General features: G+C 42.0%; 1 protein-coding gene across 2 annotated transcripts in view; it reads right to left on the bottom strand.

Annotated features, from left to right (window-relative positions):
- Window positions 1–27,133, bottom strand: part of SETD5 (SET domain containing 5) — a 2,687,190-nt gene that overhangs the window by 27,055 nt on the left and 2,633,002 nt on the right. For both annotated transcript variants that reach the window (XM_044078031.1, XM_044078032.1), the window contains one exon: window positions 11,841–11,959. In XM_044078031.1, coding sequence (XP_043933966.1) covers window positions 11,841–11,959 — 119 coding nt within the window. The remainder of the gene's footprint in view (window positions 1–11,840; window positions 11,960–27,133) is intronic.

Here is a 27,133-nt window from a genome sequence, read left to right as displayed (position 1 = left end):
CAATGCTACCATCTCCAACCCATATAACATAGCTGGTCTCACTACCCTCTTGTAGACCTTCCCTTTCACTCTATGCGGAGAGCTTTTCAAACCAGCTGATAAGGGAAGCAAATTAGTAGTTATGTCATGTTTTCAATATTTAGCCATGTGCATCTGAGTGATATTGATGTTTATGAGAAAGTGGATATTTCCTTGTATAATGCATTAAAGGAATGTGAAGAATTATTACACAAGGGTTATAAGTTGGATAACTTTACTGAAATGGATGCAAAGAAGAAATTTAATATAGAAGGCTCTAAAATGGCCTATTTTTACTGTCTTCCAAAAATACACAAAAACCCTATACAGCCACCAGGTAGACCTATAGTGTCAGGCCGTGATTATTTTTTGAATAAAATGGGTCAATTTCTTCACAGTTATTTGTTACCCAAAGTATGTACCCTTATTTCTTATATACATGATGTGTTTGATTTTTTAGATAAGTGACAATAAGTGGAATTGCAACATGCTATGGGCTATGTTGGCTGTAGAGAGCCTGTACACCAGCATTCAGCATTGCTTTGGGATTGAGGATACCAGGTGTTTCTTAGGAACCAGTCCTACAACGGAATATAGCCTTTGCCCCCCTGTATGCCAACCTCAGCATAAGTTTATTTGAGATGGAATATTTATATAGGACAGCATTTTACCACACGTATGTCAGATATTTTAGATTTATAGACCTTATTTTTTTGATGGAAGGGGTAAAGAATTGAATTTGTATCTGGTTTGCAAAACAACAGATTTGGATTAAAGTTTGATGGTCTGAGAACTGGGACCCAGGTCTCTTTCACAGAAATAATAGTGGATATTTCAGATGGGAGAACTATGAAAACTACAGTTCCACAGGAAATTTGAAGAGGGTACACAATTTTTTACATGGCCAGAGTCCCCCCCCCACTTTGCAAGCTATTCCTTTTGGAGAATTTCTTCGACTATTTAAATTATGTAATAATGAAAAAGATATTAGACAAGAGTTGAATAAAACCATAAACATGTTTAAAAATAGGGGATATGATCAGAAAATAATCCATGACAGTTGGGAGAGATTTACAGACCGAATTGGTGGAAGTAATGCAGCTTATAAGGATGGACAAATATAATGGAACTATATCTAAAAGACAAAAAGATGGAATTGTGTATTTTGTCACAACATACAGTTGTTTTACTTCTAAAGTAGTGGACCAAGTTATACATTATTGGAAATATTTGATGTCTCTACGGGATGCTTCAGAATGGCTAAACAAGGAACTAATTATTTCTTAAAAGAAAGGAAAACATACACAATTTTTTAGTACGGGGTAGATTCAGCATTCCCCTCATTAATATATCTCACAGTTTAACATCATATGGTACATTTGTGGTAAATGTAAAGCTTGTAAATATGTGACCAAATCATTTACCAAAATTAATATATCTCTTAGAATATGAGATTATATTAACTGTAATACAGAGGGTGTTGTATATGCCCCGAGATGTCCTTGTAACAAATTTTACATAAGGGAGACTAAGAGGTGTTTTAAAACTAGAATATTGGAATATGTGAGAGACATTTCTAAAAAAAAAAAAAAAAAAAAAAAAGTTCAATAACTGTACATTTTAACTTGTTTCATAATGGAGATAGCAACAGGTTAAAAGGTACTATATACTGGAAAAATAAACATTTCTACATTTGACTTAACTCTTGTAAAAAAACTATTAAAAGAATCTACTTACATTTTAAAATTTGACACCTTCTCTCCTAGAGGGTTAAATGAGGCATATAATTGTTTAATTATGTAATTAATGGTTAATTGGTGTATATATTTAAGGAAAGTGGTTTGTACTGTGTTTTACTCCTTGAAGGCTTTGGCAGAGACTTTGTAAAACTGGTAGTTGTCTTTTTGCTACAAGGCATCATTGTTTATTGTTGCAGTTGGTAGAAAACTTTATTCTTTATGATAGGAAAGGGTCATACTTTCCAGAAGGGAAAGCGATGGTATTTCTTTGACTTTCAGATCGAAGAGAGTTGCTCTGTCATAAAGAGCACTAAAGGATGTTTTGAAATATTCCACAAAAACATAAAGCCACATCCAGGCATGTCTCCTAATGATGATGACATTGCCGGATGCTCTGGAAGCGCCTTCAGCGGCACTAGAAATAAGGTGCATTGAGACATTGGATAAGGACTGAAGGGGAGCCAACTATGAGTTGACAGACTTCCTCTGGTCTACAGATAGGGACCGTAATAGAGATTTGTTGAGCTCTTTGGTTAAATCTCTCTAAAAACGAGTAACACATGCCAAAGTAAATCAGTGCCCCAATAGCAAAGGTTGCTGAAGCGTAGATTATCTTTCTGAACCTGTCCAGTGCACGAGACTCTGTTTTGTAAATGGACAGTGGAACTCTCTTTCACCAGTTCCTTTTTGGTAGCTGCTGCCACCACCACAGACTCTACAGCAGGGCCCTTGCTCGGGGGGGGTGAGTTTTTTTAGGGGATGCAAGAAATTGATCTGGTTTATGAAGAATAGGCTCGGCAATGTCCAGTTCCTTCCATGTTAACCATCTCATCCACAGGAGGAACCACCCAAGAAATAGGCCAACTCAAAGCATAGAGGAATACACTCATCCTGGGAAGGTGCTTCAGTGGACCTAGCCCCCCCCCCCCCCATCTCAGCAGTTCCAGAATTTCTCCAAACAAGACGTACTCAAGAGGGGACCTCGAGGAACCTTTCCCTTCATCAAAGTCAGTATTCTTCTGTGAATGACTCCTGGAGGGAATAAATGCTTCTCCTTTTACACCTGTCCTTCTTATGAACCTATCCAGTGGGGTGCTCCAGAACGGACTCAGAACTGAAGGACTTGAGGCTTTTGGAAGCTGGCTGTCCCGGACGGGATAAGACAAACAGGACTGGGACCTGGGGTAATCCTGTAGTGAAGGGATGGATCAGAGCTTGAAAGGGAAGTCTACTCTCTAGATTTGGAGAGCACTCTTTTGAAAGCTTAGACGTCCAAGCCGAAAATGGAATCAGAGAGCTTCACTGTAGAAGTGGAAGCCCCTAGGGGGAGGCTCGGCCTAGGAAGTCAGTCAAATCTGATGCTGACATTGGAGCTTAGCCATCCAAAGTGAAAGACAAGTATGAAAGTCTCGGCTCCAAGCCAACTCCAGCACAGTCAGAGCTGACTTCATGGCTCAAACATCCAGAAGACTCAAACATTCTGAGCTGATCAAATCAAAGAAACCATCAAAGTTGAAGATGACCATATTCTTTGGCTCTGAAGAAGGCATACCCGGAACTGAACTCTGATGTAACTGCTCCGATACTCCTGGAAAGATTGAGGAAGGAGTATGTTCTTGACGTGGGGAAGAAACCACTTCCTTGGATCTGGCAGGGGCCAGAGTCAGGAGGATCCCTAGATGGATTTGGTTTCAGAGGAATGTCCTCATCATTCTGTCCATTTTCACTTCAGTAAGACTCCTGGAGAACCTGGCCAAATAAAGGGAAGAAGGAGGTGGCGGCCTGGAGATAGAGTGAAAGGGTCTTTCTTAAATAATTAGTGACCTCAATGTGGGGGATTTACACCCCAGGAAAAAAAACTGAGGTTCAGGAAGAAGTTTTTAAAGATCGGTTCACAGACAAAGAGTTCGATAGTTTGGATACTTCTGGAGCTGGAGCTGAGGAGGGAGAATGGTACAGAAACATTTTCTTCCTCACTTTTGACTTTTTTTTTTTTTATCTTTAGATTTTTCATCCTGCTGTAATCTTGGCCTTTTAGCAAGTGGAGATAAACAGGAAGCCCAGAGGAATGAGAAAGAGTACTTTCTCCCACAGAGACAGGGAAAAGTCCTTTTAACACCAATTTATTTCAACATTCACTGACTGCCCTATGCACAAAACGTTACAAATACTGCATTGAGCATCCAAACGTGCAGTCCCTAGACAACAGATACACTTCTGATGGGAGTAGAACTTTGGCAACTTGTGGTGGCAGACCATACACTTTTTAAAACCTTAGGATTTTTCTGACATCACAACTACCAAAAAAAAATACAAACAGTACAAAAAGCACTCCTACTTTTGAAAGAAAAGGGAGATAGAGGAGGAGAGAGAGAAGGCATCACAAAACGGAAACCACCCAAGAGAGACTAAAAAGGAATTAAGTACAGTCTATTTTTATATATATGTTAGTACCAATATCATCAAAGTAAAATCCTGAAGAGAGATTAGAATGAAAAAAAAAAAAAAACAAAAAACAAAAGTATTCATCTCTCAAAACACTGGAACACCAAGGACCATGTCTGTAGCATATGGCGCGAAATGAGATCGGAGATAATTTGCTCGTTGCAAGGGGATTATGGTTAAGGGGATGAGCCTGAGTACTGGATCTGAGTGGCAGAAGTCAGATCAGAGTACCCAACCACTGAGGAATGGGTGGAAAAGACATCAGATCAAGGGTTCGACTTACAGGAAAGTACAGTTGTATTAGGAACTTAACATAACAGTAAATGTTCAAGTATACTTAAGGTTGCCGTCATCACTTTTGAGATTCCAACCTGCAGAAGCCTGAAGGCTGTCCCAAATTCCAGGGCTTTACCTTCCCCTTCTTGAATTCAGACTCCCTCTCACCCGCATATCAAGAAGTCAGTGACATAACAGGGCACTGGTCAACACCATCTTCATAGCTTTCTTGCTGCAGTCTGTGTGCGTGTATACTGTACAGTGTATAGACACAGCCTGCTTTCAGAAATTTTGGGTAAGTACCTCATACAGAAAACATTTCTTAGCTTTTCAAGATATTATTCTGCATTTCATATACGCCTTTACTAACAGTGTTACTAAGACAGCTACTTGGAGGTCTTCACCACTCTGGCATTGACTGACTCGATATCAAGGTGATACAGTCCCAGAGAGATTTAGCTTTTTTGCAAACAGTCCCAAGGATAAACCATGCACAATAATGGCAGCCATTCATGCTGTGCTGTGGGTCTAAACAGAATACAAACAGGATGTGAAAATCCTTGCATAGGATTTGTTTGGCACACTAAGTGCAATTCTTTTTCAGAAGCCAACAGGAAGAAGGTAAAGCTCTGGAAGATGGGCTGTCTATCGGGCTCCTGCAAGCAAGAATCCATATAGTGATGACCACCAACAGTAAATATTGTGATGAGCATCACACATTATGACGTTTGTACATTAGTAAAACCTGATGTCATATTAGCAGCTGGAGCATCCCTTACAAGGCTAAAAGAAGAAAGAAAAATAGTACCCCGCCTTATGCAGAGTGTCCTCTCACAGATCAGCTTGTATAGGAATGCACAAGTCTATTACCATACTCTATTCTGAAAGTTGTTATGCAGAAGGTAAAAGCTCTGGACAGCACCCTACGTAGGGTTCTAAAAGGTGGCAAAAAGAACTAAATGCAGGAAGCACACCTCAAGAAAAAACCTCCTGAAAAATGGACCTCAAAGGATGTTCTACTGGAGCAGAGATCAAAGCACCACTGCTTGGCAGAATGAACGGATTTTCACAGTCAAGTCGGCCACAGTACAAATCCACCGATGTGTTTCCAAAACACACAACCTATTTTACTTGTTTTCCCTCATACAAATGCATTCTCCCTTAGCATCCAACAGCAAATACCTGCATTTCAGATGCAAGGTGACAACACAGTTTCTCAAAAATGTAACAAAATATTACTGCTTACCCAGCTGGCATCTAATTTTCATAGAATCCTTATGGGATTATACTTTACACAGCCCAATAAAGCAAACTTTAGTGTCAATGTCTATTTCAGTCCACCAATATCTTATTGCAAGTCAAGCTATCTACCGACGCAGGAATAGTGACCTATGGTGGTACAGAGCAAAACTAAACTTTCTCCTGACATACAAGACATTGTCACCAAACTGGTCATTATGCGTCACCAAGCAGCTCTAGGGTTAACCTCACTTTGCCACCCTCCATTTACTGTCCAGTCTCTTACTTCTACTCCACTTCCTACCAGTCTCCTCTCTTTCAGATGAGCTACTACTGTATTCTCCTGCCAATTCTTCCCACTCCTTTTCTCTCATATCTTCTAATTTACCTGTGCTTACCCTACTACAATCTTGCTCACTTGTATCTCCTCACTTTCACTATTCCTACACCTTTAACATTATAAAATCCTTTAATTATTATTTCCTCCATACTACTGCCTTCCCATACTAATGTCCTCCCCTCCTACTTTCCTCTCATACTTCCACCACCTTCCCTCTTATCAATTTCTATTGTCTGCCCTAGTAGTCTGTCCTCTGGGTCCCCTACTCTTTACTCTGCCTCTTATTAATCTCAGAAATGGAGCACAAGATCAACTTCTTTTAAGATGACTCAAACATAGGTGCCGTAGTGCAAGATAGAGTGAAATGTCCAGTGAAAGCTTAGGAAAGGCTGAACAAATGTGAAGAAAGGTGGGCAGAGGTACAATGCAAACAAATATGAAGTACTGCATTTAGACCACAACAACCATGAACAAGGTATTTACCATGGAGAATGGAACTCATGGCAACAGAGCAGGAAACAGATCTGAAGTTGTTAACCACAACTGACTTGGACCACTGGCAGAAAAATGACAAGGCAGTAATAGATGCAAACAAAATGCTGGGGTGTACACGCAAGGGAAAACATTCCAGAAGCAAAGCAATAATGCTTGCACTCTACACATTCTGTCAAAATACCTCGTGTACTCTGTAGAGTTCTGGAAGACATACTAGGAAAGGAATATCAGGATGATGGAATAAATCCAGAGGAAAGCTACCAGAAAGAACTGTGGGATAAAGAAAAAGAAATAATCTGATGCTACAGAAGCCAAAACTCATGCCATTTGAGACCAGTAGACACACATGGGACAGTGAATCCACAAAGAAAACCAAGAATGCATGGAACAGTTGGGTCAAAGGGAAGGTAGAGATGGCGGTAATAAGACTACTAAGCAGCCCTTTTAAGGGTACACTAGATAGATGTCAGATAATGTAAAAGCTAGTGATAGTACAGTGTACACTTACCATAAATGTAGATGTTCAAGTGTATTCATTGTTGCAGTCATCACATTTGGGTTATCTGCCTGCAGGTAGCCCTCAGCAGGCCTGAATACCAGAGTCTTGGGATTTCTGCATCGGATGCTGTCGCTTCTTCCATGACATCAGGTCGTCAGGGGTATAAAACATGCAGCTGATGCCATTACATCAGTTTTTGTTGCCCCAGATGTCAGGTGCCCCCAAAATAGGAAGCAATTATATGGTGTGGAACACCCCTAGCAAAAAGCAAAAACACATAGTATAAGATATGCCAAACAAGAAAGGATAGGTGAAAGCAAAGACAATCAGGGGGCTGGAGGGAGGGTAACCAGGAATGCAACAGTGAATACACTCTAACATCTACATTTATAGTAAGTGTACACAACTGTACTATGTTCTTCATGTTTCATTGTTGCAGTCATCACATTTGGGTTGATTCCCAAAGCTAAGGAAGGGTGGAGGTAGATTAAGAAGCATTAGGCCTGGCAATCAGGCACTGTAAGACTGCTGCGGCAAATCTAGGTCTGGATTTAGAAAAGATAGGCAAGTGGTAATGCTTGGTGAAAGTGTGTACAGAGCTCCAGGTTGCAGTTTCCAGGATGCCCCTGGTAGGAACTCCTCTGAGAAATGCAGTAGAGGTAGATGTAGCCCTAGTGGAATGTGTTCTTATCCCCTGTGGGGTAGGTTTTCCATGGTGCTTGTAGCAAAAATGGATGCAGTGTGCTATCTATTTAGATATGGTTTGCTTTGAAATGGCCTTCCCCTCTGCCCCCACAGCAAAGCTGACTAGCAGCTGGTCAGATTTTCTGAGAGGCTTAGCCCTGTCCAAAGAGAATCTAAGCTGTCTGTGCACGTCTAGAGAATGCAGTATCCTTTTCCCTTTATTTTGAGGATTAGGGAAAAAATTAGGCAAATGAATGGACTGGTTTAAAGCCACGCTAGACACCACCTTGGGCGTAAAAGATGGGTTAGCCCTGAGGGAAACCCTATCCGCATGGAAGATAATGAAGGGTTCACTGCCATAAGGGCCTGCAGTTCAGACAATCTTCTTGCTGAAGTGATGGCTAGAAGTAAAGCCGTTTTCCATGAGAGGAATTTCAACTCTGCTGTAGCAGCCGGTTCAAAAGGGGGGGGGGGGGGGTGTACATTTTTCCAATACAAAGTTAAGGTCCCAGGCTGGAGTGGGAGCTCTCCCGGGGGGGGGGGGGGGGTCTTAAACTTTTAGCCCCTCTAAGGAACTGTTCTACCAGAGGATGAGAGAAAAGGGGTGGCTCAGTATTATGATGAGATGAGATGGCAGAGGCATGAATCTTAATTGAAGAGAAGGATAGGCCCTTGTGGAGCATTTCTGTTAAGTAATCTAGTATATGAGGTAAGCTGGGCACAGTTGTGCCCATCCCTTGAGACTGGCTCCTGGAACAGTATCTTTTCCAATTTTCTGAATAGGATTTTTTAGTACTAGGCCACCTTGCCTCAAGAATGACATCCAGCACCTGCTTACTGAGGGTTGCTAGAGGTGAGTTCAGGGGATTAGCCAGGCTGCAAGGTTCAGCGTCTGAAGTTGAGGGTGCAGAATTTGCCCCCCCTGCTTGGACAGCAGGAAAGGGGTCTGAGGCAGGTGCCATGGTTGTAGCACTGTCAGACTGCACAAAAGAGGATACCAGTGCTGGCGTGGCCAGTCTGGTGCAATAAGGATTGTCCTTGGCTTGTCCTGTTTGATCTTTAGTAGAACCTTCGAGAGGAGAGGCAGAGGGGGAAAGGCATAGACAGAGGCTTTCCCAGGAAAAGGACAGGGCATCCACCTTCCATGCTTGGCTGTGGGATTTCTGGTGCAGTATTTGTTCAATTGATAGTTCTGAGGGGAAGCAAACAGGTCCACTTCTGGTGTCCCCCAACAGCTTGAATATTTTGGTCCATCAGATTTCTACTTAAGTCGTCTTCCAGTGAATTTAGTCTGCCTGGCAGGAATTGAGCTTGTAGGTGCACTTGGTTGCTCAAGGCTGTGTTCCACAGAGCCATGGCTAGTCTGCAGAGTGGCTATGAATGTGTTCCCCCCTGCTTATGTACCACATAATTGTGGTGTTATCTGTCTTTACCAATAGCTGTCCTGGAAGAATAAGGCCTTTGAAAGCTGTCAGAGCATTCTTGTACAACTAACATTTATTTTTGATTGATATGCAGGTGCATCTGCTTTGGGTTCCATTTGCCCTGAATGCATTGCCCTGCCATGTGAGCCCCCTATGCATAGTCGGATGCATATGTTGTTAGGGTTTGGACAGCAGGGGGTATAGTGAAAGAGAGTCCCTTGTTGTGGTTGTAGGCCTCTGCCCACCAATGGAACTCTGCCCTTAGACACAGAATGATCTGAACTGTTTCCAGGTCCTGAGAATGTTGACACCATAGACTTTTTAGATACCATTGAAGTTTCTTCATATGCAGTCTTGCATATGGAATTAACAGAATGCAAGAGGCCATGAACCCCAGAGCTTGCAGTATTTTCCTTGCAGATAGCTGGGTTTTTGTGGCCAGTAGGTTGAAGTAAGTTGTCAAATAAATTTGTTTCTCTGGAGTGAGGAATGCCATCTGGGACATTGTGTTCAAGCTTGCTCCCAGGAATACAATCTGTTGGCAGGGTACTAGGTGTGATTTTTTTTTCACTGATGGTGTACCCCAGTGAAGTTAGAAGTCTCTTTACAAATGCCAGGTGCTGTAGTGGCAAGTCCTGACTTTCTGCCTGAATCAGGCAATCGTCCAAGTATGGGTAAATCTGAATACTTGTCTGCCTGCAAAAAGCAATGGCTGGAGCTAGGCACTTTGTAAATACCCTGTGCGCAGTAGATAAGCCAAAGGGAAGTGCAAAGAACTGATGGTGCATAGAGCCTGCCCTGAAGTGAAGGTATTTCCTGCAAGATTCCCTTATGGGGATGTGCAGGTAAGCTTCGTTGCCAGCCAGGCATCCTTGGCTAGCATAGGAAGCAGCTGTCGGAGAGTTAGCATTCTGAATTTTGGAACCACCAGAAAGGTGTTGAGAATAGACAAATCCAGGCGAGGATGCCAGAAGTTTTCTTTTCTAGGAACCAGGAACAGTCTTGAATAAAATACTTGTCCCCTTTGTTCTGCTGGGATAGGTTGAATAGCCTTGATGCTGAGGAGAGTTAAAAATAAGTCATTGTGCAAGTTTACCATAAGGCGGTGGCTTACTACTCCCTGTTTTGGACGTGGGAGCACCCCACTGCTTAGATCTGTGCATAACCTGAGACTGAAGTCTTGGGGGTCTGCTGCCCCTGGGTTTGGACTGAGAAGGCCTGGAAGGGACTGGAAAGGACCAGTTCAGGCCAATGCCTACTGAATCTAGGTGGTTGCACTTGTAAGAAATCTAACAGTTTGCATAGATTTAGCTTTCTCCTCCATCCTTTTGAGAACTTCTGTTTTATTGTCAAATAGGAGCTCTTGGTTTAAGGGTGCATCCAGTAATTTTGCTTTGACATGATCTGGCCAGTTTTGTTCCTTAAGTCAAGCATGCCTTCTAAGAACAGACCCAATGATAGCAGCCCTACAAGATGCTTCTAAAGCATCAAAACCACACTAAGGTATGTTTACCAACTTGGTCAGCAGAATGCATTAACTCTTGTATATCTTTGTGTTCTGCACAGTCAGGAATCAACATAATTTTCTGTTTAATTAGCCCCATAATATGCTGCTGATACTTTAACATATGGAACTGGGAATTTAAAGCCCTAATGGCCAGAGTAGCAGAGGTGAAAGTATTTAGCTACAAAAAATTATCCAACGACGAATAGTTCGGGCATTGAACAAGGCACAAAACCGACAGCGAGGGATGTCGTGGTCTGGGCCTAAACAGGTGATGCAGTAAGAATGAAAATCTCTGTGAGGTATTTGCTTTCCACAGGGAAGACAATTATTAATTTTTCCTGACATCGGTTAGAGCAAGAAAAAAGAATCCCCAAAAGGGTACTTACTTTTAAAAGACTTCAGGTCTGAAACTCGAAAACGAAAATTTCAGGAGTCGACCGACTGGCACTTGCGAACTGCTTCTGCTTCGGGCACCGCACAGCAAGAAAGTGATGTAATGGCATCAGCTGCATGTTTTATACCCCCGTCATGGAAGAAGCGACACTACCAGCAGGCAGATAACCCAAATGTGATGACTGCAACTGCGAAACACGAAGAACATCTTCACATTCTATTACTGCAGTTAAGTAATGTGAAGTTTACTAGTTTACATTATCTGACACAGACCTCTTCTGCCTTGCTTTTGGAACACCAGTTTCTAGAGAAGCCAGCTGCTTCACATTTACATCTATAAATATCACCTGTTACTGGTACCAGTATTCGAAATACCATCTTCACTGTCATTGGGTAACCTCTGTATATTTAAATTCAGCTTTCACTTCCAAACTTACTGCTAATACACTTGTGACTTTTCATACCAATATGAACTTGCTGTTTGTAATGTTTATATGGCTCTTCTTTACTTAGATCAATTACCTCTGATGCAGGTATGTTCTGCACAGATGGACCAACGTTTCCAAATGAGTTAGAGATGAGAAAAGACCAGCATTACCACAAACAGATGTTCTCTATAGATAGACCAACATTTACAAATGACTTAGCTGAGAAAAAAAAAAACTGCTTTACCACAAGCTGACCTTTAGGAAGAAGAAATCAGTTAATCGGTAGCAGTTTAGCCACAGAAATGTTTCACACCCAACAACAACTTTATGCATTTTAAGTTAAATGCTCTTACCCGGCTCTTTGTTTCTCAGCAGCTCTCCTGTACTTGATTCTACCCTCTGTCCACTCCGCTGTACCCGCTCCAGTACCCCTCGCCCTTCCCGCAAACGCTCCACTGATGTTGGAACCATCCTGCAACACAAAAGTGTAAACACAAAATTTTGCTGTTGGAACTATCCTGCAACACAATCAAGGATAAAAACTAAATTTGCTGGACTTAAGGCATCCCAGGTTGTACAATCGTGCAGACTACTTCAATACATCTATTTTGATGGACAGTGCTACTGTAAGACTTCTGATATAAATATAGCATATTTAACAGTAACAGCCTTTCATCAGTAACAAGGGAACGACTCAGGAATATTTTATGGAACTTTTGTTGAAAATTTAGGAAAAACTGAAACAGCAAATTTGTCATTAATTTCAATACAAAGAACAGCTTGTGCACCTTTAACAGTAAGGTCCTTAAGTGCTACAAGCTCGTATTCAAATATGGAAAGTTCTACCTGAATGCCAGAAGGACAGCTTCTCCTATCATTTAGATGAACCCAGGGAATACCACTGCATACACTGAGTCAAGCCTCAAGAATTTTCTACAGTCATGTAAGCTGTAGAGAGGCTACAGTACCTACCCAAAATATGTTTACGGTAAACAAAAAAACAATCCACCCTGGTGGAATCAACAATAGATTATATAACAAAAGGAAGACAATCCTGGCCAAAATAGGAAATGCAATGCCTAAGGTACAAACACCCTCATCAAACTAAATAACTCAGGGTACTAATTAAGTCAACAAATTTAGGTAAAAGTAGCCTCCCAGGCAAAGGACAACCACAAGGCATTTTTCAGTGATGTTCAAAATCTCGGTGCCAAACTAACTGTAAATGGAGCCACATATACAAAGCCTGAGGACATAGCAAACCTACTGTCAGATATATACAGCTCTAATTTTACACTGCTCTCTTTCCCAAGCACCTGTCTAGAAATACCCACAACCACAGCTCTACCAACTATCACCAAGGAACAGGTCCTAAATGCACTCCCAAAGGCAAAAAAATATTGCATCGATAGGACTGGATATCCTAGCATAACCCAGGATGCCTTCTTAATAGCATAAAACATGATCTTCGGGGCCTCTAAAAGCACTACTCAACCTAGCTTCCAAACATGGAGGATTGTATATCCCACTACACAGAGGCCATCCACAAACCCTGAAACCTGCCATCCCATAAGCCTGACTAGTCTCATATGCAAGGCCATGGAAAGAATTATGGACAAAATAAAAAAAAAAAAAAGAAATGGGAAACCTTCAGACTCTGGATCCAACTCAGTTTGGTTTCAAGGTCATGCCTACTCAACCTGGAAGATTTCTTCCAGAAGGTCAACAAAGCAAAGGATGAGAGCAAACTGGTGCATACTGCTTACCTCGACTTGGCCAAAGTATTCTGCATAATTCCCCATTTGAGCATTCTAGACAAGCCCATCAAATTAGGTATAAACCCCTACGTCACACACTGGATGGGAAACTGGCTCACAGGACCGAAGCCGTTTCGACAGAGGAGTCTACCTCCACAAAAAGGTTAGTCACTAGCAGAGCCCCCTCATGTCTCAGTGCTAGGATTGCTCCTGTTTGGCATCTACTTCTGTGAAGTCAAGGCTAAAATCAAAAGGCCTCTGGCTGACCAAAATCACAGACTATTTCACATTAGGTGGTCAATGAATTCCCCCAAAGCACAAATCCTCCAAGAGGACCTAACACAGATTAATAACTGGAGCCAGAATCACTGTTTTAAACTCAATGCTAAGAAAAGCACAACAGTATCTTTCAGTAAGACGGCCACCCTAGCAAATTACTACATTGATAATACACCCTTAAGAGTGGACAAAGTCAAGGCTTTTTTTTAACCAAACTTATCAAGGGCCCCCTGCTTTCCTTATCAGTAGGTAAAGAATTCTTAGAACAGCTAACTTCTGCTCCCTTGAGACCTGGAGTGGCAACCACTGGGTCAGCAAAGGGTTTTTTGAAGAAGTATGTGTGAGAGTCCAACACCCTGCAAAATCTGTCTAGTTTTCGAGGGGTTGGGGGCAGAGAGAGTCTGTGCTCAGAGAAGAATCCATAAAAACATCCCCTACCACCTCCAATACATGAGGAATAGCCAACGGTTTGTGTTCTGGGAGGTCAAGGAACTCCTTAACCCTCTTTTTAGATTGTGGGTATTACTGTGCCTTCCATTGGAAATGCTCCCTCATGGTATGGAGTGTTTCCCCAAAAGTGATGTCTTCAGGAGGTGAGGCTGATGGTAAGAGTCTCCTCAGAATCTGAATCCTCAAAAGAAGAAAGGTAGGGTCCCTCTACAAAGAGGGGCCCCCTACTGGTCAGAATCCTCTGATTCAGGAGGTTCAGAGAAAACTTCAGAGGTAGGATCCCAGTTCCTTTTCTTTTGGGAAGACTCCAAAGGGAGTTGCCTAGCTTTGACTAAGGAGATTAGGTCCTTGACTAACCTGACCAGGTCTTGCTGACAACCTGCTGTGTGGGAGCTGGTAGGCCTAGGCATAGGACTAGATGTATAACCCTTCTTAGAAACACCTTTAGCCTTGGGCCTAGGTACATCTGCCATCCTGATTCCATTCTCTTTGTAAGGCAGAACCGATGTAGGCGGACGCCTTGAAGGAATGTCACCGGTACAAGATTGCTTGTCGGAAGCAGAGGTCTGTTGAGCGACTCTGGATCCCTCCAATGAACCGAAAGACCCAACAGCATGTCGGACTCCATAAGGGTATAGAAAGAGGCCTGCGCCACCACCTCAGTCTCAGAAGGGTGCTATGAAACACCCTCACCTTCCTCATAGACAACTAGCCTTGGGGGACTGGAGGACAGTGAATGCTTGCAGTCAAAGGCTTTAAGCCAGAGTCTTTTTTTTTTTTTTTTTTGTCTGTCTTACGCTTGGCCAGCTCAACCTTGGGATGATCAGGAGACACCATCAAACAATGTGCAGAAGATTGCAAACTTAACCTAGCTAAAATCTCATGCTCCACGCCTACACAGGTGAGACAAAGTATGAAAGTCTCAGTGTGGAATTTGCTTACCACAGCAGAGACAATTGTTAACCTTACCTGGCATGAGGTAAAGCAAGAAAGAGTTCCTCAACGGGGCACTTAGCTTTAGAAGACTTCTCTTTGGCGTGGACCGACCAATGCACTGAAACACTGCTTTGGGGTCTGACAGCAACAAAAGACTGATGTAATGGTGTCGGCTGGTTCCCTTTATACCCAAGTGTACTGACATCATGGGAGGGCATCCACCAGCCTTGAGAGGAAGGAGATTTTTACTATGGTAGTCGGGCCGGCCAACGGCTTCTACAGCAGGAAATCCCACAAATCAGGACTGCATCAGTGAAACACGAAGTACATTTAAAGTTCCAGTATTTCACATTAGAAAGCACCCAAGTCTAAAATGATCTTGCCACACCTACAAAACATTTTTAAATATGCCTGGTTCAGTAACCAATTCGGTGGCAGAGGCAGGATCCAGCTGAACCTGTCTGCTAATACACTAGATTCTCACGGAAGGTGAGCTGATACCAAATACAGGTAGGCAGTCCTTCCTGTCCCTGAAATCCCTATGTCCGAAAATGCTGATACACAGCTCGCACTCTATGAGATTAGAAGCTCTGTGCCATTTTGCTTAAACAAACACCCCACAGCCCAAGGCTGAGTATTCTGAAACAGGTTCCTTAGTGCAAGGTTGGGACTCACAGAACCATCACTATCAATGCAGGTCTGGGTATTCTGAAAGCGGTTTCCCATTGCAAGACTGTTTAACCTCTCTATCCTAACCCTTCCCTCCCCTTCCATTCCTTTTCTTCTAATCACACCCATCCTCATCCTACCTCTCCACACCCCCCAAATACACACCACTCCAAACACTACACAACCCTTACCTACATACAATCTTTGTCTCCTCTTTCCCAAGACATCAACTACATACTTCCCACTCAACCTGCTGCTTCCCTCACAATACAACTCCTTCCCCTCTCCTTTTCACCAAGTCACACCATCCTTCATACTTATCTTTCATCATACCATCCCTCAACCTCTTACCACTCACATCTCCCTTGTCCACCCATAGCATGCTACTCATCTCCTCTCACTCCTCCTCTTTTACCTTCCCACCTATCATGCCATACCATCTCTAATCAATCCTCCTCCTATTCTTCCCCTTTTTAACCTAGAAACATACCTTCTCTATATCACTCTCTAACCACACAAACCCACTCTTACTCAAAATTACAAATAGCCTCTTTCTCTCACCCTCTAAAAAACAAGTCTAAATATCATCCCTACACCCCTAAAATACCACTCTGCTATTTAATCAGAAATGCATATTCCTGTCTGGAGATATACACCCAAACCCTGGCCCCTTCTCCTCTCCCACCCTTAACACCCTGTCCTCACAACCACCCTCCCCTCACGCCAACTCCCCCTCCAACAGCTTAACCTTATACTCTTTAAATATAAGAAGCCTTCTCAACAGATGGTGAATTCCACTCCTGGACAGCCCAACACTCACCTGACATAGTAACAATAATAGAAACTTGGCTCAAACCCCACATTTCCTTCAAAGAAATTCTCACTCCCAAGATACAATATCCTCAGGGTCCACAATAAAGGAGGAGTAGCCACAATTTATGCTAATCACCTCAATCTGTCTCTCTTCCATGCCACTACCCAACTTCAACCATCCCAAACTATTATTAGCTAACTGCAAACTAAATAGCCACAAAAAAATCACTATTGCTGCTCTGTATATTCCCTCAGGTAATAATATCCCCATATTGGAACATATCCTTTCCTGGATCACACACACTATAAATAAAACTATCCTCCTAGGAGACAACATAGATTAGCAAACCCTAACCTCCAACTCCCCAAACTGCAGTATTAAGTTGTGAGCAGCTGTGTGGATTATCAGTACCCTGGACCCACTTTAGCAAGCCAGCCAACTGTAGCTCCATCCTAAAGTAGATGCACGTATCCAATCCGGACCTTTCCACAAACCCCAAAACTCTATTGGATTCTTTAAGTGACCACTCTCCCATCTGCATCCAAAGATACTCCCTTCACCTTGCTAGACCCCGCAAATTCAAAGACAGCCATACTCTCTCAAATTTCAAACCTGATAAATTAAAAAAAATACACTTTCCCCCATTAACTGGTCTTTCCTCTTTACCCCTAGATGACACCGTACACAAGTGTAACGCAACTTTTCTAGACATCCTCAACTTCCTCGCTCTGCTCCGTTGAATTAGAGTAAAATCCCTCTTTGCATCTTGGCTGTCTCAATCCGCTCCCTCACTAATGGCCAAAACAGACAATGCCAGGAAAACCTAGCTTAAGGCTCAATCCCCTATCCATTTCCAAACATACAAAGAACTTTGAAACCTCATGAAAAAAAAAAAACAAAGTTAAGAAAAGCTTTTACTTAAAGCCCCAATCAAGCCACTATAGCAACTCCTACAAATTCTCAAATACCATTAATATGATTCTCCATCCAGAAAACCCTTCTAACCCTAACCCATGCCCTAACACTACTCCTCTAGGAAACTCCCATTCTAAATTCCTACTTCACTGACCATCAGTAAACTAACCCTCAACAATAGCACTTCCAACCTCTCTCATCCCCTCTCCACCAGCACAAAACATATCCTACTCACTCAAACCTGTTCCCACTGCCTACATTAAATTCCTGCTTAACAAATTAAAGCCATGCTCTCCATCAGCAGACAAACTTCCACTACTCTTCCTCAAGCGAGCAGCTGCCTCAACAGTCTAGCCTACATCTCCACACTAAAACTGATCAATCCATGAATCCACCACTCCTACTACATGGAGACAATTCTATATTATTCCCATCCACAAGGAAGGTCACTCCCATTGAACTCTCAAACTACTGCCCCATAGCCATACTATCACCCCTCTCAAAAATACTTGAGAAATCTATACACAAACAGCTCATGGACTACCTTCGTAAAGAAAATCTACTCACTCCCATCCAACCACAGCACAACCTCTGCTCTTATATCCACACAAACTGTTTCCCAAGCTAGGGATAAAATCAAACTAGTTTCCTGTCTTTTCCTAGACCTCTCTAAAGCATTTGACACAGTCTCCCACCCCATGCTCCTCACCAAACTGTCTGGTCTTACTCTTTCAGTCCCCCATAATAAGCAGATTCTCAAGCTACCTCACCAACAGACAGCAGTCTGTTAAATGGCTCTCTTCCTGTTCACACTTTCTCCCCATCAAGATGGGCCTACCTCAAGGCTCCACTCTAGACTCCCTACTGTTCAACATCTTCAACAATCACCCTCACTCCTCCTGCCCCTACTCTTCCATTCTACAATATGTTGATGACTCCACAATTTCCATTTCTGATAACTTACCTGACCTTCAAACTTTTTTTTTTTTTTTTTTAAGAAACTCAACTCTGTGGAAAATTAGCGAATGGAAAATCAATTGATACTTAATCCCCCAAAAAACAAAACTTCTCCTGTTCCTCCTAAAACCCATCACCTTTTATCCATCTACTTTTAACATCTCTTCTTTTGACAACACTACTAATGCAGAAACTCATACCAAGCTCCTTGGGATAATCAGACAACCAACTCATATTTGACCAACACATCCATTATTCCACAGAAAAGGCTCACCAAAAACTTGGCTTACTATACAGAAATAAATTCCTCACCCAAGACTCTAAACTCTCCTTAGCCTATGCCTACCTTCTTCCCAGTCTCCTCTATAGATCTCCTATCCTAACAAACCTTCATTCTTCTTTAAAATCCAGGCTAGAACTCACATATAATAAAATCACAAGGTTTGCTGCAAACCAACCCTATAATTCCCACCACTGTGTCTCTCTCAAACTTCTTAACTTTCTTGTATTCCACAAATAACTCCTACTACCTAAGCTCCTCACAATACATTCCATTCTCAACAGACCTACCCCTCCTTGCCAATCCATCTCCATCCTCATATCTCTCTCTATACTCCAAATCGCTCACTCTGAAGCTCAGACCAGTACCCCCTAGAAATATGTAAACCCAAACGAACTATCGGCATACACCTTTACAGCTATTCAATTGCCCAAACCTGGAACAGACTACCACTTAATGTCAGAACTATTTCCAATGCACATGAATTCAACAAAGCCTTTAAAGAAACTTGAGCTTATGAGCTTGCCCTTGCCAAATTCCTTCCTCTCTATATTCTATCACTCATACTTTTACTCCACCTACCCCCGTGCTTTCACTTCTAACTCCAAACTGCTCATCCCTACCTTATTCTGCTCCAGTCACTTTACTATGTCTAAGGTAACTGCCATTCTCTACTGCATTCACCTTATCCCAGTACCTTCAGATGTACCTCTTAGAGCATTTTTGAATCTTTAACATTGTAAACAGCTTCTACATCTCTACTAGAATTTTATTTCCAATTAGTATAGTATAGAATGTACATACAGCTACTTTCTGTATTAGAATTACTGCTAGCGGAAGAAGCTTTTGTATATATCACTACTATTTTGTACTTTTAACTTGTTTATATAGCTACTTACATGTCAATACAATTTATACATGAAAGTGTATTCTGTTCTTGGAGCTTTTCTCCCCAGGCCTCTGCTGAAAATGGGCTCAGACTCAGTAGGACATACCCGGTTAACAAATGTTGAAAATAAATAAATAAAAATGGAAGCCACAGAGCCACCACTGCTGGCACTGTGTGCACCAATATGCTAAACTAATCTTGGATCAAAGTAGTTATTCATACTGGTGCCACTGAAGATGTAGAAAAATGTAGACGTCTGAAGTGAAACAATGCATATGATACCATGACAATACTCTGAGCACAAGGATTATTTCCACCCTAAGCCAATAGTAATCATTGCACTGCAGTTTGAGTTCAAGCTTTGCTTGGTCCACAAATTTTCTGCCATGGGAAGGAGGTACCCAAGATGCCGCCTAAAAAAAGGTTATGAGCTGTGTATGGCAAGTTGCAACTTAAGCACATTGGTGTTACAGCCAAGTTTGGTCAGACACAATGCCTACTCTGAAAGAGAACCCATGACTAGTGCAGCCTGAGACAACAGACAATCATCCAAATAGAGCAAAGGTGAGCTACTACTACTACTACAACATTTTGTAAACACCATGGGCTGTGGTGAGAAAAAATAGCAGGCATTTAAACTGACAGTGACTGGCTCCTACACAAGTGCTGGCAAGTCATGGACCTCTGAACTACCTTTAATTGGAGAAAGGCACCTTGAAGGCCTAAATGACACAGCCAATCTTCCCTTAATAAGCTTACAAGGATTCCTTGCACTGAAGCCATGTGGAAACTTTTGTTTTCATACAAGAGTACACCAAATCTTAAACCTTTTCCTTGGCACCAAAACAATCCTGACTAATAGTCTAGGCTTTTGGGTCTGGTGGGACCTCTTGGACAGCTCTTTTGCTTAGGAAAGCCGTGACCTCTGACCCTGCCTGAATTTTCTGTTGGGATGGGATGCCTGGCAGTGACTTTGGTTCTGGAGAGTCAGTAACTTGGTGAAGGGAATTTTGTAACACCTGGATATTATTTACTTGCTCTGCATGACTTTGACCCACTGGATCCCATGGAGAGAGAACTTTCTTCTGAATACCTCCAGAGTGGAGTGGAGCAGGTGGGGAAGACTTCAAGATTGCCACTAACCAGCTGAAAACTGTCTGCAGTATTCTCTGCTAGTGGGAAGTGACAGAAATGTAGTTGGGATGGGCAAAGGGGGCAGTTGTCTCAAGGTGACGGGGCATGATCTGCATATTAGTTCTTTTTGCTTTTAAACTGTATGCTTCTCTCATAAACTCAAGGACAGGCAGTACAGCAGGTAGACTTTAGGATCTGGCACTTAGGAGGGAAGCAGCACCATATCAGAGAATGTATTTTTTTTCTTTGCTCTCACATACATCATGAGGGTGTTAGGACCAGACTCCTCCATGCGATGAGTGCCAGACTGGACAGAAAAAAAGTTTTTGCTCCTCAACTTAGCATTGAAAGGAGCTAGACTGTGGAGCGGTACTCTGTCCCAAATTATCCAGCTACAGCTTTGGGTGACTATTCCATCTACCTCTATGAGCATGGTTGCAGATGCTGAAGCAGCCCTGCACGTGGCTCCTTCTAGCTCCTCCTCTGCAAGGCTGCTCTGGTCTGCACTGGAATATCCAACACTGCTGCTTCTGCACTTTAGGAAATGCTCTTTACAGAGGCTGAAAATTTCACAAACACAGCTGACAATATTATCCTCCTCCTACACATTTTAAGGTGTTTGTAGACCACCACTGAGCAGGAGGGTACATATAAATAGGGACTCCATGAATATTAACTCTGTACCTCCCTCACATTGCATTAGCTGAAAGCAGGAGTGCCAGTGCTTTGCTATGCCAGACGCTACAGCTCTGGAGGAACCTTCTAATGTGTTGTAAGTGACATGGTTCATCAGTGTGCAGTTCATGACTGCTACGGTCTCATCTTAGTCATTCATATTTGGCAGGTCCATGGTCACAAAACTCGTGTGCTCAGCAAGTTCCTCCTGAAAATAAACCACATTTCACAAGTAATTTAGTACCCTCAAGGAATGCACTGAGGAAACAAAAGTTAGTTCCCCTAGCCTACTAATCACTCTGAGCCCTGTCTGGTACATAGATTATCAGGCTCTGTTGTGTTGGGAGCCTGCTCACAGACTGCTGCAATTATAGTACAGTCTGACTTGGGGGAAGGAGTCACTGTCAGTTTTCATAAATCTCTAAAAGGAAAAACATGCAATTTACCTTCCAAGCCACTAAGGCTACTGGATCAGGACAATTTCATGCAACCCTGGTGACATCCTTACTGCCCTTCAGGACCAAAATTTCTGAGGACTGCAACAACATGTTTCCTAAAGCCATCTCTGGTATGAGGTGATGGGGCCTTGTTGGCCACCTTCATTTTTTTGTACCTTTAAACACCAAAACCAGATCAACAGGGTTGAAACTAATCATCATGTGGTAGGGAGCTCTTATGGAGAGGCCAGATGCTTAATTTTGACAGGAGTTTCCAAGTTATTTTGGGGGAGGTCTCTAACTGTGACAAGGAGGAAAGCTATGTCTTACTGGTTTCAACCCTTGAGTTCATTGTCGGAGTGCCTTTGCATTTTGCAAAAATAGTCTTGATGTTTTTTCAGATTTCTGAACTCTGGGTATGTCTAGGTATCGCTATTCATAGCCTCTGCTGTGTGGACAGTAATGAAAGCAGCAGTGGCACCTCTGGCAGGGTTTCCACACCTACCAGCTCTGACAAACTGTGCCAGAGTTGCTGAAATTGGTTAGGGACAGGTGTCCAAAAATGCAAAGTAAACATGCTGGAGACCAATGCTGGTATTAAGACAGTATGCGACACTGGAAACTGGCCTTGAAAGTATCTTGTCAGGTAATGCAGAGGTGTCTGTAACTCTGGTTGGGCGACCAACACTCATTAAGTTGTGGCAAAACTGGTTCAATAGATCTAACATACGGTCACATATACTGTATAGACAATAGACATAGGTGGCTATGATACTTATGCTACAGAAAACCATGTGCAAGGGAGAGCAGACCAAATCATTAGGGAAAGCCAAGGAATCCTGGTGTTTTCTTTCACTGAAGCCAGAAAACTGTAACCACTAGCATTTCCTCTACTACCTCCTACAAAGCCCATGCCATCTGTTTTACATATCCAGGGCAAGTCCTTTTCTGACTCAGACTTTGGCCAAGGATAAAAAAGAAATTGTTCCATCAGGGATATAACTTCCTGAGACTCCCTGCTTCTACTCTGATCGACTTACACAGCTGAAGGATCTGGTACCAGGATCTGTGCCCTTACAGTTAAGGCTATGGTATCTCATCTCAGACATCCTTTGAAGGAAGTGGCTTCCCATTTCAGGGTTTTCTTCAAGGAATTTATGCAGGCGGCTTCCTGGTGATGATTTTCAGTATCAGTATGGTCTAGGAAAGTCTGTAAGAAACGGGTTCAATGACTGGGACTGTGCAGTTAACGTCTACTCCCACTAAATGCAAGCAAAGCTAGTCTCATCCACGACAAAAAGTGGCTTTGTTAAAGCCTCTGAAAATGGCTCCGGTGAAAGAATTGTGCTGCTTCCCAAAGCAGTTAATGCACAGCAAACAGCCGTAACTGGGTGTGCTCTGACATCCACAGACATACTCCATCTAAACAGACACTGAGGCCTCTTGAAGCCTGAAAGGGGAGCAGGTCTGAAGACCTGCAAACTGTTGACAGAGGACTGGTTAGGGGGGAAAAAGCAAAAGCAAACAAGAAATACAGTTCTGTGATAGAAAAAAACTAGTTAATTATAGGTAAAACCCAAGTATGCCAAGGAGCAAATTGACTTACAAAAGTAATAAAATCACTTCACCCTCCTGAGACGCTCAGAGTCTGAACTCTATATGGCAATGAAGAAATGGACACAGAGAGCAGTGCAGCAGTATAAGAGCAGGATGACAGAAAGCCTCTGAGAAGTTACAGGGGTGGAGTGATCTTGTTGCCTGCAACTTGTAGTCCTACAAGTTCACAAGTATGGACCACTTTTTTTTATTAGATCCCTCCTTTTTTAACTTGCTATAAACTGCATCAGCCTGATTTTCAAAAGTTTATCCACCATCCATGCATGTCTGTTTGCCTTCTATGCTAAAATTCTTCACAAATTTCCAAATCACAAACAGCAGCCCAATTTTCAGTGCCATATATGTAATTGTCAGGTTGTCTTTACATCTTTTTCTACTAGGACACCTCTCTATCTTCTCAACTCATTAATGCAGAATGTCAAGAGTACCGTTCTTATAAAACCTAGGTGATCAGAAAATGGTGTTAATATATACTGATTACATTAAAGCCATTTTTCTGCTTGCCTATGTAGTTTATGTGACCTTTACACAGAGGATTATGAGTGGGTCACTGATTGTAACACCTGCTTATATGTTTGAGACATGGATGCCAAGAAATTCACCCCAAAAGTGAAGCTCAAGAGTTGAATCTTGGCATCTATGTTGAGAAAGTTAATTAAGTTATGACCGGAGATCTGCTTATAACTCTTTGTAGGCATGGAGTTTTATCTGCTTCATGAACTACTAGTCACAAGAAAAAAACAGTGAAGTGTTTTGCCAGCTTTCAAACCTTAAATCACTTAGCGAGTGCTGTCAGAAAGACAGTGCAACAGTCTCTTACATTTACTCTCACCTTGCCATGCTTCTAACTGTCGAGATTTTTCCTTCATATGTTCGGTCTGTTCCCCTTAAAATCTTGTTTTGGACAAATCTCTGAGGGCTGAAGTCAATAAATATTGCCATACTTTTGAGTTTCAAAATTTGTATCCTTCAGAAAATGCAGGACCACACAGATATCCTGTTATTCTAGCTACTGTCTAAGTTTATAAGAGGAAGTTAGACAGGGAAATTACAAGTACAGACAACAGGCAGATTTTTTTTTTATTTTGCCACTGTCTTTGTTGGTCAATATTGGTAGATCTGACTACTTAGTGTAAGGGCCTTTTTTAACAAGTTAAGCAGGGGGTGCTTAACATTTAAGATAATGTCTTATGCTATAATAGCACTTAACTGATTTGTCACTTTCCATATATTGAGAGCATAATCCCAACATTCCATGCACTACATTATTTTTACTCATGGTTTACAAAGTGCGACACAGTGGCGGAGTGGAAAGACTTGTCACATGACAGCAAGAGGTTCCCTGGTTCGATCCTCAGCTAGGGTGCCATCTGTGTGGAGTCTGCATGTCCTCCTTGTGTTTGTGTGGGTTTTCTCTGGGTGGTCCGTTTTCCTCCCACATTCCAAAAACACGCAGTAGGTAGACTGGACACACTAAATTGGCCATATGTGTGTGTGTGTATAAGCAAGTGTATGGTGTAGAAGAATTACTGCATCAGGGTTAGCCACCCGGCTCTAGATGAATGCTACTGTTGAAGTGACACCCTGACCCCATGTGCAAAAATGGGAAAAAGGGTTGTGGATGGATGGATGGATGGATGGATGGATGGTTGAGTGTGTGACATTCTTGACCGTCAGCAGGCTGGATTGCACCAGCTGCAAGTCAAAAATATCATTAATTGCAAGTAAAATATCTTTGAGAACAAGCAAAACAGCCTTTTGCATTTATTGTTTAGCTTGTCATTTTCTTGCATTTAGTGTGCTTAGTCATGGTAGTAAATAATGGAAATTTAGTACCACAATAAAGTTACAGTGAGTGAAAAGCACAGTGCGTTGGCTGCCTTTCAAGCACAACTACCTGGAATTGGACAAAGCAGTCCACACAACTAGTGCTACTGACATTTATTTATTTACTTTCCATTTGTTAACTGGGAAAGCCCGAATGGATACATGTCCATTTTCAGCGGAGGCCCGGGGAGAAAAGCTCCACATTTGCAAATAAGTGACACTTAAGTTGTGGTTACATAGAAATCTAAACATTAACAAATCACTGACAATTTAAAGTCAAGGTTACATTTAAATCAAGCAACATTGTAGGTTTATGGTATAAATATATAGAGATAACATTTTACATCTTTTAAGTGTGTAAAAAAGAAAGAAAAAGTATTCAAAGGTTGAATGTAAGGATGATAGTTAAGAGAAAAGGTGGTTAGCTAAGAATGGTAGTTACTGTAACTAGTATGTAGAGGGGTAGAAGAGCATAGCCTCAGAATGGGTAGTATAACAAGTTAGCTTCCTGATGACAGAATTCTAATGGTTGTTGAGAAGTGTATGTTGTCTGGGTAGAGAATGATTATTATTGGGTATTTCACCTATGTGGGCTGCGTTTTTCTTACCTTTTTTGTTATTTTTTGGGTTAGTCTGGGTTTAGACATGGACATAGCCAATCCCTGTATACATCTTTAGGGATATTTTGAACTGGGGCAAGGAGGATGTAGTGGTTAGTTCAGCATGAAGTGAGTGACATTTTTTTCCAGCAGAGTTGGAGAATAATGATTCTCCGGCTGAGTTGTTGGCTTTGGTAGATTGTACTAGCATTCTGTTGGATGAGCGCAGGGATGCTAGGTTGCTGTAGGGGGTGATAATATTAGTCAGAATGGGTGTACTGGTAGGTTGGTAGAGGATTTTATGAATAACTATGAGCTGGTTATACTGGAGCTGATTGGGTAGTTCTAGCCAGCCTAATTTGTGAAGATTCTGACAGTGGTGGGTTCTGTAGGCTGAGCCTGTGGCAAATCTAGCTATACTGTTATAACAGCTAGTGATGTTAAGGTTTGATTTGCTTAGGTTTGTGAGGATGGGTGAGGTGTAGAGAAGGGTTGACAGCAGATGTGTCCAAGCTATGGCAGATGGGGTTAAGAATTGTTTAATCCTATACAAGGAGTCTATCTTTTTAACTATTTTTATGGCTTTGTCTATATGAGCATCATACTTCAGATTATTATCAATGTTTATTCCAAGAAGTTTTAGTGCAAGGTTCAGGAGAGATTATGGTGCCATTGTTAGATGAGATTGTAATTACTGGTGATGTTAGCTTATGGGTAGGGGAGAAAAGTAGTAGCTTGGTTTTGTTTGGGTTCAGTAGGAGACTAAGACGACATGACTAATACCACAGCTTAATCAGCTAAGTGAATGAGTTAAAGCAGTGTCTTATTTTATCTGCATGCCAAGACACCAGCAGCCATGTAGTTTTCTATGACTTTTGGCAAATAGTAAAACTAGTCATTACCCATCATCTGCATTATACTAGTAGCCTGACTTGCTATGATGCTGGACATTTTGCTATGGCACTTTCTGAAGTGTTCAAGAAAGCCAATGGATTTGGATTAGCCAGATGCTCAGAAACTCTGCAAGCAGTGGCCCACTTGCATGAAAATATGCATTAAACACCTGTTTAAAACCATTTCAGTAACACCCCTTCCATGTCCACATCCAGACTTGTCAGCACGCACTCACAACTTGCTGATGCAAAACAAATCTAACTCAAATTACTTTATCATTGCTGAAAATTTGGACACAAAATGTCAGTATCAAATATGTCTCCAATATCTTTCTTTTGTATCGAAAACCGAGTACTTTTACAACTGATTATTCTTGCAGTAGCCTAAGGTATCTGGGTTACAACCTGCCAAGCTACAACCATGCAGGACAGCTTTTCAAAGCTTTAAAACACCTTCCAAGCATTCTTCCAGGAGCTCAGACACAGCTCCATATAAAATTCAGTTAAGAATACCAAAA

Source organism: Protopterus annectens, chromosome 7.part0, assembly GCF_019279795.1.
Source record: "Protopterus annectens isolate FY-2018-M chromosome 7.part0, PAN1.0, whole genome shotgun sequence".
NCBI lineage: Eukaryota > Metazoa > Chordata > Ceratodontiformes > Protopteridae > Protopterus > Protopterus annectens.
Note: the sequence above shows the minus strand (reverse complement) of the source record. Positions and strands in the feature narration are given on the sequence as shown.